Below are 20,118 nucleotides of genomic sequence, written 5' to 3'. Positions count from 1 at the left end.
AGAACAAATCCTTCTTACACCCTTTGCGCAGCTGGGAAAATCAAGGCCGGAACAAAGTCACTGTGATCCACAGCCAAGGGAGATTTGCATGTGGAAGCAGCATTTAATATAAATAAGAGCCCCATAGTTGGATTATACAAGTGTCCTGGTCTCACAGCGGCCAGCTAGGAGGAGACCACTCTTTCCCCTCTCAAGTACAAAGCAGTTTCCTGGCTCAGAGACTTTGCACCCTTTTTGATCTCTGCCTCCTATGCGCATGCATGCACACACAGTCATTTTCTACAGTGAGAAACAGGAACGGCAAGACCAGCCATCAGCAGACTGTGACTCAGCCGCTTTCCTTCTGAGCAGAAGCGACAAACACAGGCAGACTCAGGCAACACTGACCATCAGAGATGCCCAGGGAATTTTACTGCTTGAAGCCGTTTTTCAATTACGTATCGCTTTTATTACAGTACAACTTCTGGGGACGCTGCGTTAGGAGCTTTCCAAGGGTAGGAAAGCAGAATAAACACATTAGAAATAAACAGATTACCAAGAACTCTCCTGATGGAATACTGGGAAATTCCAGATGTCATGGCCCTCCTGCTCGAAGTAAGATCGTAAAACATGAGACTCTCAGAAATTGGAGGGGGGGGGCAGAGACTAGGGAACAATCCTTCAGGCACTTCTCCTGCCAAACGCTACTGAGATTCAGCTCCGAGGGCCTTCTGGCGGTTCCCTCACTGTGAGAAGTGAAGCTACAGGGAACTAGGCAGAGGGCCTTCTTGGTAGTGGCACCCTCCCTGTGGAATGCCCTCCATTCAGATGTCAAGGAGATGAGTAATTATATATCTTTAAGGAGACATCTGAAGGGAGCCCTGTAGAGGGAAACTTTTTCAAGGCTTAATGTTTTACTGTGTTTCTATTTACATTATGCTAGAAGCCGCCCAGAATGGCTGGGGCGGGGTACAAATAAATTATTATAACTATATTATGATGAAATGAAAACCACAAAAGTTGTGCAGTAATTGCTCCGGCACAGCTGCTGTTCATTTCAGTGTGGCTTGCGCAGGAGAATTTCACAGGCTATACCACTATTTTATTTCTTAAAAAGCACGTTTCTGATTTCGTCACATCCAGGTCATGATCCTGAATATTAACACTTAAAACCACTGGCAAGAATCAGCGGAGAAGGTGATGTGGGATGAACTTTCTGATGGCAACAGTTGTTTTTATACTTTAGAAAGTGGACTACTTTGGAAAGTGGTGGGCTCTCCTTCGTTGGGAGGTTTTTAAACAGGGATTCAATGGTTCCTGTTTGCCTGGGGTTGGACTAGATGACCCTTGGGGGTCCCTTCCACCTCTGCAACTCTCTGGTTCCAATTCGGCCAGCCTACCTTGCAAGAATCCAAGCCCTTTCCCACCCTCACCTGTCCAGGGCCCTGGAATACAGGAGGAGCCTCACCCTCTTACACTAAGGGCCTTGGATCAAAGGCAGCGTCTTCTTGCTCCAACAAGAAAGTAACCTGATGCTTCTGCCATAGTCTATTTGAGTCAAAACTCCCACAATTATTATGGCTGGTCCACTTCCATTGGAGCACAAGGTTGCCAAATGACCAAGGGGAAAAAAAACACCTTCCTGGCCTTCTCCTACATCTTTCAAAACACTACAACCAAACATAAAATAAAACAAAATTTAAAAATCAGCATAGAGGTGTGGGGTTTTTCTCTCTCTCCACAGCAGTGGTTCCCAACAGGTGGTCCGCGGACCCCCAGGGGTCCGCGAGCTATGCCAGAGGGGTCCGCAAGATGCTATTAGAATAAAAAATATATTAAATATATTTCGTATGATTTTTTGTTATGGCCGCTTCCTGCATGAGCAGAGTCTAGCGCAAAACTAGAATTAGATAGAGGCAGTAGTTCTGCTGTATGCCGTTAGGTGGCGCTTTACAAACACTACTGTTTTGCAAAGAGGCAGCGCGCACATTCTACTAACGCTCACCTCCCCAAGAAGCTTTGCGCGCGTCGGCTTCATTTGTGCGCTACTGCGCAGGTACCCTGTCTTCTCCATTCCCCTCCCTCCTCCCTGGCGCGTGCTGCCTCTTTGCAAAACAGTAGTGTTTGTAAACAAAGCGTTGTTTTTTGCGGAAGCTACAGTTCGCATAGTTAAAAATGGACCGTTGGTTAAAAAGTGGTTCGTTAAAACGACAAAGGCCTACAGATGAAGAGGAAGATAATGCATTTGATGTTCAAGCAAGTAAGTCAGTGACTCTCGAACCGATCTTGTCAGTGTCCATTGAACCTAAATCGTAACTGTAAAAAACGTATAAATATAAAATATAAAAAGACTCTTAATTTGGCTCTCACTTTTTAATTTTAGGATTAGGAATTAATGGGGGTCCTTGCCACAATAGCGGCTCGATGAGGGGTCCTCGAGAAAATTTTGTTGGGAACCCCTGCTCCACAGCATGGATATAAGAATAGAAAACAAGCAGGTACAAAAGGCATTGCAGTTGGAGATGCCCAGGAGCAAAAGTTGGGAACCCTTCCGAATACTGTACACTCTGACTACTGTTCTACTGGATAGATAGGAGCTAAGAAGAACAGGAAGGAATTAATTGGGTATTTTGCTTGTAATTCCATTGTCCCATAGGATCCCCAACATTTCCCAATTACTGGTGCCATTTTTACATTACAGGAAGCTGACTGTTATTTGAATGGCTTTGGAAGGCACCACATAAATCTCTTAACTGCTTCAGATTTTCCCAAAGAATCTTGGGGTTACTATCAGACTGCCGCCTACTTTCCAAAAAGAAGGGCAATGTTCATTTCATAAAATTTATATGCCACTTGACTGTAGAAAACCTCAAAGTGGTCCTTAATGCCAATATCCTTAATAATGGCAAGCAGAAAGCGCTCTCGCTCGCTCTCCCACTTGTTATGACTTTTGCCTGGCTACGTCACCCTCCATGGTGCTGCTTCAATGGCACAAGAGCAGGCACCCCCAAACTCTGCCCTCCAGATGTTTTGGGACTACAATTCCCATCATCCCTGACCACTGGTCCTGTTAGCTAGGGATCATGGGAGTTGTAGGCCAAAACATCTGGAAGGCTGCAGGTTGGGGATGTCTGCACAAGAAAGTTCATCCATTTAATGAACTTCTGTTCCCTAGGACTACAACTCCCATCAGCCCCAGCAGGCATAACTGTAGTCCCAAAAATCTGGAAGGCAGTAGGCCAGGGAAGGCTGGCCCAAGGGCTACCTGTATCAGGCCACTGTCAACCTGAAGAGGCTACCAGGGGCACAAGATTATTAATTGGATGTGGCAAGGAAAGTGTTTGTGACAGAGCAACTGAATGTGCAGGTGAAACTCGGAAAATTAGAATATCGTCGAAAAGTGCATTTATTTCAGTAATGCAACTTAAAAGGTGAAACCAATATATGAGATAGATGCATGACATGCAAAGCAAGATATGTCAAGCGTATATTCCTGCGTATAAGACGACTGGGCGTATAAGACGACCCCGTAACTTTTCCAGTTAAAATATAGAGTTTGGGATATACTCGCTGTATAAGAAATACAACCCAGCGTATAAGACGACCCCCGACTTTTGAGATTTTCCTGGGTTAATAAGTAGTCTTATACACAGGAATATACAGTATTTGTCGTTAGGCAGGTCAATAATAAATAGAATGTAATTAATGAAATGTAATAGCGATGTTTATTTTTGTATTATTGTAACTATTTGTTTTATTACTGTGGAATTTCCAAAAGAAAGCATTTGTAAAAATAAAAATAAAAAGTTGCATTACTGAAATAAATGCACTTTTCGACGATATTCTAATTTTCCAAGTTTCACCTGTACAGTAATTTGGATCTAGGCAGATATGGAGACAAAGAGATTGGCAGGCATGAAGTGTGCTAAGTCATTCATTGGAGGCAGAAGAGCAGCCCAATTAAAGGGACTGAGTCAGGCGTTCAGAAGATGAGCCTGGAGATTGTTTGTGGAGACGAAAGGCCCTAAATCCACCCACATTTTCACCCACACTCTCAGTCATCACCCATCACGCCTCGCAAACTTCCTTCCAATCCCAACGACCTTCCCCTTTCCTGCTCGGCAGGGGGTTGGACTGGATGGCCCTTGTGGTCTCTTCCAACTCTATGATTCTATAACAGGGGTGGCCAACTCCCAAGACACTGAGATCTACTCACAGAGTTAAAAACTGGCAGTGATCTACCCCTTTTGGGGGGTTCAGGTCAAAGTTGTTGAGCTTTATTTTCTTTAGGAAAGAAAGCCCTGGTTTTGGGGGTTCTGGTCAAAGTTCTTGGGCTTTTTTAGGACTGAGGATGGCCCTGTTTTGGGGGGTGCAGGGCACACACGTTAAGCTTTTTTTAGGGGAGCAAAAGTTGTTGAGCTTCTTTGGGGGGAGCCAGTGATCTACCACAGATGTCCAGTGATCTACCGGTAGATCACGATCTACCTGTTGGACGTGCCTGTTCTATAAGAATGGTCTTCACTGATCAACCATCACATCAAGGGAACACACTCAGTTCCTCCATTTAGGTGAGAAACCCCTTAGCCCAGCGAATCTCAGGTTTTCAGATGGCAATCCTCTCCTAAACTTATCAACTCTCTGTTCCCCAACCCATCACCAACCACCCGCAGAGAGGTCCACGCATGCAAGCAATAACGGAACAACAACAAGCAGCCCCACCTTCTTATGCTCAGGGCTCCACATCAAGAAAATACTCAGGCTTCTCCCCAGAACCATACCTTAGCACCTGAGGGTATGTTTTTAAGACCCACCAAATAACTGGGAGTTGTTCCGAACCTTCCGATCCCCCTTTTGGTGCTGTGTTGCTAACCCACCCTGGGACCTGCAGCTTGAAGGCTTCTCAAAGGGTGTGGCAGGGGAGCAAGATCCAAGGCCAGTCCAGGAAACTGTTAAAACATTGCACTCCAGTACAGTATAATATAATATATACAGTAATCATATTTCAGGAATGATAATATAACATATAATTATATTTTGGGAAAGATTCGTGCTCCTGTGCATTGCTTTATGCTTCCTGTATGTCCTGGGATCATATTCTAAAGGAGTTGTGTTCTATGTTATAAATCAAGCACCCCTCGGAGTTGCTCTCTCCTCCCCCCCCCCCGTTTTCCAATGTGTTCCTTATCTATAAAAAAAATATCGGCAAGCAAAATTGTTGGTCCGAAAGTGTGGCCCCAGAGCAGGGGGAAAGGTTTGAGAACCACTAGGTATTACAGTGGTACCTCTGGTTAAGAACTTTATTCGTTCTGGATGTCTGTTCTTAACCTGAAACTGTTCTTTTAAAAAACAAACAAACCTGAAACTGTTCTTAACCTGAGGTACCACTTTAGCTCATGGGGCCTCTCGCTGCTTCTGCGCCGCCGGAGTACGATTTCTGTTTTCATCCTGCAGCAAAGTTCTTAACCTGAGGTACTATTTCTGGATTAGCAGAGTCTGTAACCTGAAGCGTCTCCATCCCGAGGCTGGTGGGGTGGAGGCCCTAGGCCTCTGCCTCTTCCCCACCCCACCCCCACTAGGCTAATAATAATATTAATAATAATGCTGTCTGCCCCTCCCCCCTTACGCCTCTGTCCCTCCCCTTCCCTACTAAACTAATAGTAATAATAGCAATAATGCTGCATGCCCCTACCCCCTACGCCTCTGCTGCTCCCCCACTGGGATGATGATGATGATAATGCTGTCTGCCCCCCTTAGGCCTCTGCCCCACCCCGCCCCCACAAGGCTAATAATAATAATAATAATGCTGCCTGCCCCTCCCCCCTACGCCTCTGCCCCTCCCCCACTGGGATGATGATGATGATAATAATAATAATAATAATAATGCTGCCTGCCCCCCTTAGGCCTCTGCCCCACCCCGCCCCCACAAGGCTAATAATAATAATGCTGCCTGCCCCTCCCCCCTACGCCTCTGCCCCTCCCCCACTGGGATAATAATAATAATAATAATAATAATAATAATAATAATAATGCTGTCTGCCCCCCTTAGGCCTCTGACCCACCCCGCCCCCACAAGGCTAATAATAATAATAATAATAATAATGCTGCCTGCCCCTCCCCCCTAGGTCTCTCCCCCTCCCCCACTGGGATAATAAACAAACAACAACAATGCTGCCTGCCCCTCCCCCTTAGGCCTCTGCCCCTCCCCTTTCCCACTAGGCTAATAATAATAATACTGTAATAATAATAATAACAATAATGCTGCCTGCCCCTCCCCCCCCTCCTCCCACCTTCTTGACGGCCTGGTGGAAGCCGAACTCTCCCGCCTCCTTGAGGTCCAGCCAGATCATGGGCATGCGGGGCACGGCCTCCATCCCGCCGGCCTCGCCCCCCCTTCCGGCCCAGACGCGGCGCAGAACCAGCCGGGCCCCTCCCAGGAGGCCCAAGCCCAGCCGAGCCCGACGCGGCGCCCGGACGAGACGACGAGGAGGAGGAGGAAGAGGAGGAAGAGGACGCGGCAGCTGAGGGGGCTCCTCCGGCCCAGCCCGACTTCCGGCGCACCGCCCACTCCCCGCCGGAAGCCGCGGCGCCTGACGGGAAGCGGAGTTCCTGCTCCCGGTGGACTACAACTCCCAGAGGCCCCGGCTTGCTCGGGACTGATGGGAGTTGTAGTTCCGCAACAGCTTCAGGGCTCGCAGATGTGGAGAGAGAGAGCGCATCTGGCTGGCTGCGCGCAGGATTCCTGCGTTGCAGGAGGGGGTGGACTAGATGGCCCTCGGGTGTCCCTTCCCACTCTACAGTTCTGTGAGTCCAGCCCCTATTTTCCAGGGACAGTCCCGGGTTTACAGAAGCCCAGTCCCGGTTTCTGATGAATGTCCCGCTTTTCCTTAGGACATCCCTATTTCCATCGGGGAAATGTTGGAGGGGATGTGATGATTCTATGATTCTAATAAATCTGCGATGCAGTGATCGTGGTAGATCAGCAGGTGGCAATGAAGATCCTCCATTGCAACTGAGCACCCTGAGGTTGGGCACAGACGTGCGGGTGGTAAAAATGTTTGGGATCCCAGGGCTTGCATGCCCCAGAAGGGCAGCACTAGTCCTATGACTCTATTGCAACAAAAGCAACCAAGTGTCATGTAGCCCTTGGGAAATTTAGTATATTTTAGATACAATACCACTGTTGTTAAAACCTAATATAGTTTCCGAAGGTGTTCATTCTCTCTTAACTGCATGTTCTTTTATTGCCGTGCAGTATATGATATAAAACAATACTCTTGGGGTAAGTATTGGGTGGTGCAGCAGTCGGTGGGTTACAGGGGTCAGCAAACTTTTTCAGCAGGAGGCCAGTCTACTCTCCCTCAGACCTTGTGGGGGGCTGGACTATATTTTGAAAAGAAAGAAAGAAAGAATTCCTCTGCCCCACAAATAACCCAGAGATGCATTTTAAATAAAAGCACACATTCTACTCATGTAAAAACACGCTGATTCCCGGACCGTCCATGGGCTGGATTCAGAAGGCGATTGGGCTGGATCCAGCGCCCGGGCCTTAGTTTGCCTACCCATGGACTAGAATCTGGGAAAGACCAGTTTCACTCTCAGCCAGGAAGCTCCCTTGTCCAGTCGATGTGTCTAACCTACCTGACAGAGAAGTTGTGGGGATTAAAGAAACCCAGCCAGATGGGCGGGGTATAAATAATAAATTATTATTATTATTATTATTATTATTATTATTATTATTATATAAATGATGAGGGGGAGATCCAAGTACGCCACCTTGAGCCCCTTGGAGAAAAGTGTAGGATTCATGGCCATCCATGAAGGCAGTGAGAGATTTTACTTTCTTGGGCTCCTTGATCACTGCAGATGGTGACAGCAGTCACGAAATTAAAAGACGCCTGCTTCTTGGGAGAAAAGCAATGACAAACCTAGACAGCATCTTAAAAAGCAGAGACATCACCCTGCCGACAAAGGTCCGTATAGTTAAAGCTATGGTTTTCCCAGTAGTGATGTATGGAAGTGAGAGCTGGACCATAAAGAAGGCTGATCGCCGAAGAATTGATGCTTTTGAATTATGGTGCTGGAGGAGACTCTTGAGAGTCCCATGGACTGCAAGAAGATCAAACCTATCCATTCTTAAGGAAATCAGCCCTGAGTGCTCCCTGGAAGGACAGATCGTGAAGCTGAGGCTCCAATACTTTGGCCACCTCATGAGAAGAGAAGACTCTCTGGAAAAAACCCTGATGTTCTCCCACATATATCCCTCAAGGCAGTGGGTATGGATTTTTCCTCGGGGTTTACTCCCAAAGCCTTTCTCACAAACAAGGGTGTGGAGGTTCAGGATCAGAGTGTTCCTTCTCCTAGATGGGCTCCCTTCCCAGATTGACAAGCCCCTTCTGCCCCTCACTTCCGACTACAGCATGTGCAGAAACCACCTTATTAGACCCGCTATTGGTACGGTAGGATATAAAACTATAAATGCAATAAATAAATGGATAAACATCACTGAAAACACAACTTAAGTCCCTCTGAAAGAAGATACAGTGGTACCTCTGGTTAAGAACTTAATTTGTTCCGAAGGTCCGTTCTTAACCTGAAACCGTTCTTAACTTGAGGTACCACTTCAGCTAATGCGGCCTCCCGCTGCGACAGTGTGAGCTCCCATTGCTCAGTCCCAGCTCCTGCCAACCTAGCAGTTCGAAAGCACATCAAAGTGCAAGTAGATAAATAGGAACCGCTACAGCGGGAAGGTTAACAGCGTTTCCGTGTGCTGCTCTGGTTCGCCAGAAGCAGCTTTGTCATGCTGGCCACATGACCTGGAAGCTGTACGCCGGCTCCCTCGGCCAATAACGCAAGATTAGTGCCGCAACCCCAGAGTCGGTCACGACTGGACCAAATGGTCAGGGGTCCCTTTACCTTTACCTTACTACTTCTGGATTAGCAGAGTCTGTAACCCGAGGTGTTTGTAACCCGAGATACCACTGTATTGGAGCACTACAAATCATCACCATTATTATTATTTACTAAGTTTGTATACCACCCTTCATCGTAGATCACAGGGGCGGTTCACAATCATGATTTGCCCTTCTATGTACATACAGAGAAAATAGAAGATCTAGCTGAAAATAGAAGATCTGGCTGAAAATAGAAGATCTAGATGAAAATAGAAGATCTAGCTCTGCCTTGACAGTTGCAAGGCACCCCATTACTGTTGTCATATAGGTGTAAAATTATTATATAATCTGTAAAGGCTGTTATAATCTTAGACGGTAGGGTGGCTGCAAGGGGGCTTGGCTTCGACTATCGCGAAGCGACACTGCAGCACTTCCAAATTTGCCACTGCGCTGTTTTGTATGACCCTCTCCCCCCTCTTGATTTTCTCCCCCCCCCCCCCCCCCCGCCCATCACCTTTGCCCTTTCTCACTGAGACATCCTCCAAAAATGGTTCAGGAGCAGCTGTTTGGGACTCTCTGCTGCTCTCCCTCTGTTCCTCCCATGCAATTATCCCTCATATGGCCAGCCCACATGTGATTATGCAACTCGCTCCTAGTCCTGAAATGTCCTCTTTTAGATATACATACCATCTCTTTTAACATTAAAAGGAAAAGGGCTTGTTTTCTTCTTGTTTATATCGTCAGCTCCTTCCCTCCCCTTTCTTCTCCTGGCTGACAAAGGCACCACCAAAATAGAAAAATCAAGCAGAAGGCAGGAGCCTATTTTTACTGCGGAAGAGGTTTTTGTTTCTTCTCTTTTTTCTCCAATTTTTTTTAAAAAAAGAGTTAATTACTTCCAAATATCACCTTCCTGGTGCTGATCCTTCTAGAATAGATCATCCAGGGCTGGAAAAAAGGAGGCTGAAGGAGGTTTAAACATTCCATTTATACCCGGCTCGCTTCCAGACAAACTAGTTGTTGAATATTCAGACCGATTTCTTTGCAGGGAGTTTATGAACACAATCACTGGGAAACTGTGGAACTCCCTGCCTGTTGACACCAGGCAGATGCACTCGTTTTGGTGTCTGCTGAAAACATTTTTTTCCAGCAGTTCTCTACAACATGGCACATTAGTGTGTCGGCTACACTGTGTAGGTGTGTCGCACAAATGCTCCCTGCGCTCGTCCCAGGGCTGGAAAGGGGTTAGTTTAGCCTCCGGTTTGCTAGTAAAACTGAATTACTGTGTCGTGAAATGACGCATGTCTAAGAAGTGTGTCAGGGATGCGGGTGGTGCTGTGGGTTAAACCACAGAGCCTATGGCTTGCTGATCAAAAGGTTGGCGGTTCGAATCCCCGCAATGGGGTGAGCCCCGTTGTCCAGTCCCTGCTCCTGCCAACCTAGCAGCTCGAAAGCACATCAAAGTGCAAGTAGATAAATAGGTACCGCTCCAGCGGGAAGGTAAACGGCGTTTCTGTGTGCTGCTCTGGTTTGCCAGAAGCGGCTTTGTCATGCTGGCCACACGACCTGGAAGCTGTACGCCGGCTCCCTCGGCCAGTAAAGCGAGATGAGCGCCGCAACCCCAGAGTTGTCCGCGACCGGACCTAATGGTCAGGGATCCCTTTACCTTTAAAAAGTGTGTCACCAACATGAAAAATTTGGAAAGCTCTGCCCGATGCGCACACCACTAGGAGGCTTGTGGCTTTCAAATTCTAAAATTTGGTGGGCCCCCCCCAATCTGTCTTGCTGCGTTCCACGGCATCGTTGTGGCGCCCCCTGCAGTTGCATGGGACACGTCCCAGAAACCACCTCTGCACATGCTCAGCCTGCCTCTTGGGCAGCCCAAGAAGGACTCCCTCGGGAGGTGGCGAACTCCCCTTCGCTGGAGGTTTTTAAGCAGTCATCCGGCACGTATGCTTGTGTTGAGCTTCCTGCACTGCAAGGGGTTGGACTAGATGACCCTTAGGGGTTCCCTCCCAATTCTATAAATCCACTATCATTTAGTTGAGATTCCTGCATGGCAGGGGGTTGGACTAGATTGCCCTGGGGGTGCCCCCCTGTCATTCTAAGAAGGACGGGCCAGCGCTGTGACTCGGCAGCATTCCGGCAGCTCCCTGCAATGGCCGCGGTGGGCCAGCGGGGGGAGCCCGAGAGACTAGGCTCCCTCCATCCTCTCTGCCTGCGCGTTTGGCTGCCTGGGCGCTCAGCATCCCTGGACCATCCCTCTCCTCCTCCTCCTCCTCCTCCTCCTCCCCCCTCCCTCCTCGCCCCCCCCCCTTGCATCTCATTGCTTCATCCCCATCCGACGCTGCCAGACAGGCGGCGAGTCCAAAGGCAGCCGCCGGCGAGGAGCCCCGGAGGGAGATCGGTCGCATCAAGGCTCCGCATCCCCGCATCCCGAAATAACACGGACCATCCGCACTGCTGGAAGAGGATCCCGGGTTCTCCCTCCCCGCACAGCTCGCTCTCCTTTCTAACCGGAGTTTGGCTCTCAGCATCCTTCCTGCGGCGGAGGCTCTGCGCATCTGCACTCCCCCCCCTTCAACCCCCCCCCCCCCACGTATCCTGGGGGAAATCCGGATCTTCCTCTCCACCCCACAAGAGCCCCATCGCTCCTCTTGGATGGCACCGGAGAGGGGAAGGCCGGGCGCGATTGCGGCAGCAGCAGCGTCGTGGTGGTCGGGAGAGCGCAGGATCTGAGCGCCCCCCCCCCGTTTGCAAGGAAGACGAGGGAGTTTGGAGGGTCGAAAGGAAAAAAAACGGGGAGCCAACAGCACCCTACACGCAGCCCGAGGGGTGCAGCAGAAGCGCCTTCTTCCAGGGACTAACGAGAAGGAAAGCGGGATGGCGCCCCCCGGCGGCGGCGGGAGGAGTCCGTCTGGGGACCGATCGGACAGGATCCAGGTTTTTTTTTAATACGGAAAAGAGGTCAGTGGGGGTGGGGTGGGGAATTGAGTACCACCGGGTTCCCCAGTTGCAGTTGGGGTTTTGCAACAGCGCCTTTCTGCAGCAACGATTGGGGACATCTGCGCGCCCCCTATCTCCAACCAGAAGCTTTGACCAGCAACGATTTCCCCCATCTGGGGGGCAGGAAGCACACACACACCCGACGACACTTGCAAGCTTTGCAATCCGACTGGCCGTCGAAGGATCGCAGGCACTTTTTTTGAAGCAGCTGGAAACTGCGTGGCAAAACCTCATTTGCCCGGAATTATTCGCAGGACGCAGTAAAGGTGTGCTCTGGAAGCCGAGGCCGGTGTGTAAGTTTGCAAATGGGTGGACCGGAGCAGCAGGTGCAGGATGAGAAGCGCCACAGGCCCTGAGGCCACGACGATGGCGCAACACCAATAGGTCTCCCCCCACCCCAGCTAGGTGTGTTTGGCCACGTTGGTCTGGCCGCCGATCCCTTGCAAGCAGGAGGTGACTTTGCTTCCAGGGCCAGGCCAGGCGAGAACACCCCCACCGAGGCAGGATCTGGCCATGAGGCCTGGGCTCCTGCTGGTGGTCGCTTGTAGTGGGCCTGGGGTGCTTTGACTCAGCCCCTCGCTCGCCCCCTCCATCCCGGCGCCCCCTCTTTCCCCTTCCCTTCCCACTGCCGCCATGGGGACGGTGCTGTCCCTCTCTCCGGGCCTGCGGAAAACCAGCCTTTACGACGACGGCTCCTCCAGCTCCTTGGCGCACTACCCTGGCCTGGCGGGCGCCAAGGGCAGCGGCAGCGGCGGGCAGAAGGCCGAGAAGGGGCTCAAGAGAAACTCCATGTTCATTCCGGCCTTGACCTGGAAGCGGCTCGTGGCCTCGACCAAGAAAAAGGGGTCGCGGGCCGGCGGCGGCGGCAGCAAGGGCCCCTCGAAGAACAACGGCAACTACGGCCACGCCAAGGACGTGGCCCAGCTGAACCACGAGAACGTCAAGAAGTCCCTCTCCTGCGCCAACCTCGCCAGCTTCGACGGGGCCGAGCCGCCGCTGGCCCCCCTCAGCTCCAAGCGCTCCTCCGGCACACTCAAGCCCGGCGTGGTCGGCGGAGGCACCTCGTCGTCCCCCCGGCGGGTGATTGTCCAAGCGTCCACCAGCGAGCTGCTGAAGTGCCTGGGCGAGTTCCTGTGCCGCCGCTGCTTCCGCCTGAAGCACCTGTCTCCCACCGAGCCCATCCTGTGGCTCCGCAGCGTGGACCGCTCCCTGCTGCTGCAGGGCTGGCAAGACCAGGCCTTTGTCACTCCGGCCAACGTGGTCTTCGTCTACCTGCTGTGCCGCGAGATGATCGACGGGGACACGGTGGGCAGTGAGCACGAGCTGCAGGCTGCCCTGCTCACCTGCCTCTACCTGTCCTACTCCTACATGGGCAACGAGATCTCCTACCCGCTGAAGCCCTTCCTGGTGGAGGCCTCCAAAGACGTCTTCTGGAACCGCTGCTTGCGCATCATCAACGCCATGAGCGCCAAGATGCTTCGGATCAACGCCGACCCGCACTACTTCACCCAGGTCTTCGCCGACCTCAAGAACGAAGGCAGCGCCAAGAGAGAAGACTTTGCCCGCATCCTGGACCGGTGACTGGTTCTCCTGGCGAGGACCGGGGACCTGGCCAGATTCACCTGTTCCTTCCTGGTCCCTGGTGGGCGATGGATGCTCGGTGGCCCAGAGGTCTCCTTCTGAGGCCATGCCTTTGCCAAAACAGACAACTGCTTTCTCTGCTTGCTGCAGCGAGTCAGACGGGCTCAACGAAGGTGTTGGACGAGGTGGGTGGAGGTGGAATGCAGATGCTCAGAAATCCATCCGCCTGTCTGTCTGTCAGAGCTTTTTTTTTAAATATAAAACCAATGAGGGAGGAACCCACAAAGGTATCTGGACCCCTGCCACTGTTTTTTGAAAAGGCCAGAAGGTGCCTCTGGGGGTTTCCTACACCCCCTTGGTGTCATTTGTTCTGATTATTTTTTTGGGAACTCCCCCCCCCCAAATTGGGGGACGGAGTGAGAGGAAAGATCTGGGAAGGAGGAAAATAATTTTTGAAGATTGCGTTGGGTCTAAGAGGCAAACAGAGATCTGCAGATCTGCCTGTCTGCCTTGGGCACTAATTAAGTGTGGAGGTGCCCTCATTTGTACTTCATTTATTTTTATTTTTTAATGAGACTAGCTCCTCCCCCCACATTTCCAGACTCCTTTTCCGGCTCTGGGGTCCTGTTACCCTCACTCAGCTCTCAGCTCTGCCCTCAGCACCAAGTCCATTTGCAACCACTGCTAGAATTCTCCCCTCCTCATTAGAATGGTCGCCTCTTATCCTCCTGGAGTTGAATCTGATGTGTTGCTTGTGCGAAAGGATGAGGAAAGGGTTCCTTCGAGGCAGGAGTGGAAGATGCAGCCCTGACCCTTGGCTTTGGTTACTCTTTGGGGTTTAGGACTGTGATGGGGAAACAGAGGGAGGAAAGAGGTGGGGAAATTGAGGGGGCCACACAATGAATTCTGAATAAGGGCCACACCACACGTCACCTTAACTGCCTCAATCTGCTTCTTAAATTCAGGGTCGCTGCCTTTTCCCCCTGAAGACTGCCAGTAGGGTCTGATCAGGATTGGGGTCCCCAACACAAGGGGGAACAGGACCTTTTTGCATTCCCACTGCTGTTCCAGAACTGAGCCCCCTGCGCCTGCACCTTGCATTGCAAAAAAAGGAGGCCTCTCATCTTTCCATGGGACCTCTCCTTTGCCCTGCAAACAGAAAACTCCAGACCCTGAATCTGGATCAAGACCACAGCAAGGGTTACGGTCCCCTAACCCTCAAGGGGGGGGTCCCATTGGAGTCCCTTGTGCTGGCCGTTTATGTGGGGAACCCTTAATTAAGGGCAGAATTGTTTGCAAAGTAGGGTGAGTACATAAGGAGAGCCTGCTGGATCAGGCCGATGGCCCTTTTCGTCCAGCATCCTGTTCTCCCAGTGGCCAACCAGATAGATGCCTGTGGGAAGCCCGCAAGCAGGATTCGAACACAGGAGCGCTCTCCCTTCCTGCAGCTTCTAGCACCTGGTATTCAGAATCATTGCTGCCTCTGGAGGCTGAGCCTAGCCATCCTGGCGAGTAGCCATCAATAGCCCTCTCCTCCTCCTCTCTGATTTGGTCTAGCCCTCTTTTAAAGCCTTCTAGGATGCGTTGTCTCGGCTGGGCTGACCACACAGATGACCAAAGCCATTGCTTGCAGGCCGCATTGGGGATGCCAGAGAAGCAGTGTGAGACCCCACAAATGCATCCCAAGATCCTTCGCAATGTGCTGAGGGTCAATGTGCCTTTGTTGGGTTGCACATTAGCGGGCGGCGGGGGACGACGACAACACATTTCGGTCTTTCAAATTTTAGCAATGCTCAGTGCGAGGCCAAAAATTGGTACCCGCCCTTCCCCGCCTCTCACCTTCCCTTCCCCCTAGGCTCAGCACCCAGTGCTGTGAAACCAATTGCTCTGCCCTATATCTGCCTCTGACATTAGCTTGGACATTTCCTGCTATTTCCACGTGGAAGTGTAGATTCTCTGGGTATGCATACAAGCCTACACCAGTTTCGAATCCATTTAGCGGTTGCTTCTTCCCCAAATGACTCCTGGAAAACTTAGTTTTATGAAGCTGCTGAAAATTCCCTGCTGTCCATCACAGGACTGCCATTCCCTAGGGAGAGGATGATGTTTACAGGGAGATTAAAAAAAACCAGTCCTGCCTGATAGCTTATAGTTCGAAAGACACAGCACAAAAGGAAAAAGGGTTGGAGGAGGAGGAGGGAGGAGGAATAAAAAAGCTAACTTAGGCAACCGGTTTTTGTAACAACTAGCTGGGATGCAAATGGTTAGCCTGATGGATAAGCTACTGCTAAGTGGAAGAAGTCGGCAGGGCAGATGGAATAGCTGTGCTTCCATTTGTTATTTGTCTGCCATTTGAGAAATTTGACAACAGGCTGTGTTTGGGTTTGCCCTGATAGTATCCTCAGAGAGCCAGTGTGGTGTAGTGGTTAAGAGCGGTAGACTCGTAATCTGGGGAACCGGGTTCGTGTCTCCGCTCCTCCACATGCAGCTGCTGGGTGACCTTGGGCTAGTCACACTTCTCTGAAGTCTCTCAGCCCCACTCACCTCACAGAGTGTTGGTTGTGGGGGAGGAAGGGAAAGGAGAATGTTAGCTGCTTTGAGACTCCTTCGGGTAGTGATAAAGCGGGATATCAAATCCAAACTCTTCTTCTTCTTCTTCTTCTTCTTCTTCTTCTTCTTCTTCTTCTTCTTCTTCTTCTTCTTCTTCTTCTTCTTCTTCTTCTTCTTCTTCTTCTTCTTTTTCTTCTTCTTCTTCTTCTTCTTCTTCTTCTTCTTCTTCTTCTTCTTCTTCTTCTTCTTCTTCTTCTTCTTCTTCTTCTTCTTCATGGAGATTGCCAAACAGGTGAGCACAGCATCGTGGGAGTTGTAGTTCGAAGCATCCCGGAGGGGAGCCCATTTGGCAAAGGCTGGCATAAGATATAGAATCATAGAATCATAGAGTTGGAAGAGACCACAAGGGCCACCCAGTCCAACCCCCTGCCAAGAAGGAAACACCATTAAAGCATTCTTGACATATGCCTGTCAAGCCTCTGCTTAAAGACCTCCAAAGAAGGAGACTCCACCACACTCCTTGGCAGCAAATTCCACTGCCGAACAGCTCTTACTGTCAGGAAGTTCTTCCTAATGTTTAGGTGGAATCTTCTTTCTTGTAGTTTGAATCCATTGCTCCAGTGTCCGCTTCTCTGGAGCAGCAGAAAACAACCTTTCACCCTCCTCTCTATGACATCCTTTAATATATTTGAACATGGCTATCACATCACCCCTTAACCTTCTCTTCTCCAGGCTAAACATACCCAGCTCCCTAAGCCGTTCCTCATAAGGCATCGTTTCCAGGCCTTTGACCATTTTGGTTGCCCTCTTCTGGACACGTTCCAGCTTATCAGTATCCTTGTTGAACTGTGGTGCCCAGAACTGGACACAGTACTCCAGGTGAGGTCTGCCCAAGTGTAGTACCTTACATTTCTCCTTGTTAAAATTCATCTTGTTTGCTTTGGCCCACTTGTCTAATCTGTTAAGGTCATTTTGAAGTGTGATCCTGTCCTCTGGACACAGTACTCCAGGTGAGGTCTGACCAGAGCAGAATACAGTGGTACTATTACTTCCCTAGATCTAGATGCTATACTCCTATTGATGCAGCCCAGAATTGCATTGGCTTTTTAACGGCCTGGATTGGCTGGTTAGCTTGCCAGTCTCCCAGCCCCTGGTCAGGTGACCGGCCTTTTTGTTGGCTTCTTGTCATGGCAACCGGGATGGGAAGAAGCCCACAGGCCCAGATGTTCTCACCTGCTGCCTAAACAAGGAAACACCCAGGAGCCCAATCGGTCACCTGGTCACCCGTAGCTCCTGCCCCAAGGAACCCTAGGAATTGTAGTTGAACAGAGGAAGCCGCCTTCCAAGGAGTCGGGAAACTGGTCCACCTAGCCAAGTCAGGCCTTTGCCGACCTGGCGCCCTCCAGATGTTTTGCAGGGGTCCCAAAAATCTAGAGGGCGCCTGGTTGGCAGAGGCTGAGCGAGCCCAATGCTGTCCCCACCGTCCGGCAGGGGATCAGACAGGGAATCTCTTCCACCAGTACCTGCAAACTGCAGAGGACCAAAGCTGGGACTGGATGCCTATTATTATTATTATTATTATTATTATTATTATTATTATTATTATTACTACTACTACTACTTAAATTTGTATACTGCCCTTCACCCGCAGATCTCAGGGCGGCTCGCAACATAAAAATGCAATATAAAATAAAACACAATATAAAAGCTCTCAAACACAGACACACACACACACGAATAGCCTGCTGCATTTCGAGAGAGAAGAACATTTGACCTCTTCCTCAGCCCCCCCTTTTTTAAAAAAAACCCTGTGTACATATATATATAACATTATCACTTGTTGATTTCCATGGCAACTGGCAAAATTTGGAGGTTGCAGCTGAGCCACCAGCAGAGAGAGGTTGTGTGTGTGTTTCGAGACAGAATCTAGAGTTTTCTCTTTTTTAAAAAAGCCTTTAACTCCTTCGCCCGATGAAAGGGCTCCTTTATTAAGGAACAAAACCTTTCTTTTTCATGGCACGAAGTCGTAGTTTTATGCTAAAATGGTCTCTTGCTGTCTATAGAAACCTCCTGTAAATTCCCCCCAGAATTTCCCTTTTTGCAGGTCACTGAAGGGAGGGAGGAGGCAATCAGATGCTATCCTTTAAATAGCATGGTTCGATATGGATGGAGGATGGAGACCAGGGACTGGGAACCTCATGGCTTGATTGATGGGGGGAGCAACACCAGGCCCTGTGATTGGCAGGCAGCACGGACTCTTCCGATTGGTCATCTGAGAAATGTGTTGGCCGACACCTCCATTTAGGATTTGGGGTGCGGGGGTGGGGGAAGCACAAACCATTCTGCACTGGATGCCACTTTTTGGCGTTGCACGGGGTGGAAAGACCGCCCCCAGAACTAAAAGGGGGCTAGAAACAATTTGTGGGACTGTGCAACATATGGCGGCTACCTCTGGTCTCAAGCGATGGCCACCCCTCTGACTACCAGTCGCTGGAAAACAAATTATTAATTTTCATAGAATCATAGAGTTGGAAGAGACCACAAGGGCCATCCAGTCCAACCCCCTGCCAAGCAGGAAACACCATCAAAGCATTCTTGACATATGCCTGTCAAGCCTCCGCTTAAAGACCTCCAAAGAAGGAGACTCCACCACACTCCTTGGTAGCAAATTCCACTGCCGAACAGCTCTTACTGTCAGGAAGTTCTTCCTAATGTTTAGGTGGAATCTTCTTTCTTGAAGTTTGAATCCATTGCTCCGTGTCCACTTCTCTGGAGCAGCAGAAAACAACCTTTCACCCTCCTCTATATGACATCCTTTCATATATTTGAACATGGCTATCATATCACCCCTAAACCTTCTCTTCTCCAGGCTAAACATACCCAGCTCCCTAAGCCGTTCCTCATAAGGCATCGTTTCCAGGCCTTTGACCATTTTGGTTGCCCTCTTCTGGACACGTTCCAGCTTGTCAGTATCCTTCTTGAACTGTGGTGCCCAGAACTGGACACAGTACTCCAGGTACTATATCCCACCTTTTTCTCCGGGGAGCTCTGCCTCTCCTCATTTAATCTCCACAACAACCCTGCGAGGTAGGGTGGACTAAGAGGCGGGGACTGGCTACCCAGTGAGCTTCATGGCCAAGTGGGGTTTGATCCCTGGTCCCTCTCAGGTCTTGGTCTGGCAAGCAATGACGCAAGAGGGATTGGGTTCTCATTCCCTGCTACAAGCATCAGTTTGGTCACTCTGGAAAAGAGGGTCCTGGGTTTGGGAGGGGTTTGGTCTGATCTAGTAAGGCCGTTCTTCTGCCAGGATTATAGATCGGGTCCGTCTGCTGTCCCCAGGCCAGGGAAGCTTGCGCTTCTGCACCAAACACGGTCGCCCGCGTTTAGTTTAGTTTAAATTGAATACAGGAGGAAAGAAATATGCTGAAGGTGAACTCTTGTAAACTATGGGTCTTGATGTAGCCCAAACTGCCGTCACACAAATAGGAAGCCATCGCCAGGCTTCAAGGAGCCCCAAGTTTCCCAGAGATAGTATTTTTTTAAATACAAAAAAAGTGAGGAGGAGAGAAATCTGGGGGTGGGGTGGGGTGGGATTCTATTCCCCCAGTGAGAATTTTGCAACCACTGAGCATATATGATCTTCTCTGGGATGTTTTGAGGGCAATTCTCACTGGGGGACAGAAAAGCAGGGGAAGGAGGGCTGGAATGGGGCAGGTCGTACTTCTTAGATTCAACAGGACCTGTGGAGGAGGGGAGGTTGAGAAAGATAGAGAGGTGTCGTGTGTGACGGTTGCATTGATGCGCCACCTGAACTTCCCCGTCCATCTCAGCAAAACCCTGGCACACCTAGGACCTGAAGCCCGAGGCCATGAAACATTTGCCATCTCTGCTTTGGCTAGCCAAAAGGCCTGCAGGATTTCCTGGCCAGGGAGAGGGCTGCAATCCCAGTTGCTATGTGATCCCAGTTCTGTAATTCTCCATCGCCTGTTTTGGCAGGCAGGCAGAGAAAGCCCTTTCTGGTTTTGCAGTAAGCGCCACTCGTTCCAGGGTAGCTGCCCCCAATCTCTGTGTTATGTAAGACAGCCTTCGTCAACCTGGTGTCCTCCAGACGTTT

The 20,118-nt window shown here is 50.1% G+C and overlaps 2 protein-coding genes across 2 annotated transcripts in view; one reads left to right on the top strand and one right to left on the bottom strand.

Moving 5' to 3' along the window:
* The window catches only part of PTPN23 (protein tyrosine phosphatase non-receptor type 23), a 50,729-nt gene extending 44,193 nt beyond the window's left edge, over positions 1-6,536 (bottom strand). The window contains exon 1 of the mRNA XM_035129804.3: positions 6,267-6,536. Coding sequence (XP_034985695.2) covers positions 6,267-6,350 — 84 coding nt within the window. The 5' untranslated portion in view covers positions 6,351-6,536. The remainder of the gene's footprint in view (positions 1-6,266) is intronic.
* A 4,088-nt stretch (positions 6,537-10,624) lies between these two features.
* On the top strand, positions 10,625-13,737 carry LOC118092238 (cyclin-dependent kinase 5 activator 1-like). Its single transcript, XM_088653548.1, has one exon. It carries the CDS (start codon positions 12,507-12,509, stop codon positions 13,452-13,454), a length of 948 nt encoding a protein of 315 aa, XP_088509674.1. The 5' UTR covers positions 10,625-12,506; the 3' UTR covers positions 13,455-13,737.
* Positions 13,738-20,118: the final 6,381 nt, after the last annotated feature.

Source organism: Zootoca vivipara, chromosome 11, assembly GCF_965207765.1.
Source record: "Zootoca vivipara chromosome 11, rZooViv2.hap1.1, whole genome shotgun sequence".
Lineage (NCBI taxonomy): Eukaryota > Metazoa > Chordata > Lepidosauria > Squamata > Lacertidae > Zootoca > Zootoca vivipara.
This window is presented reverse-complemented; position numbering and strand designations above follow the sequence as displayed.

Bases quoted from the DNA above. Each gene is read 5' to 3' on its own strand.
- LOC118092238 (XM_088653548.1), top strand. From the start codon at position 12,507: ATGGGGACGGTGCTGTCCCTCTCTCCGGGCCTGCGGAAAACCAGCCTT.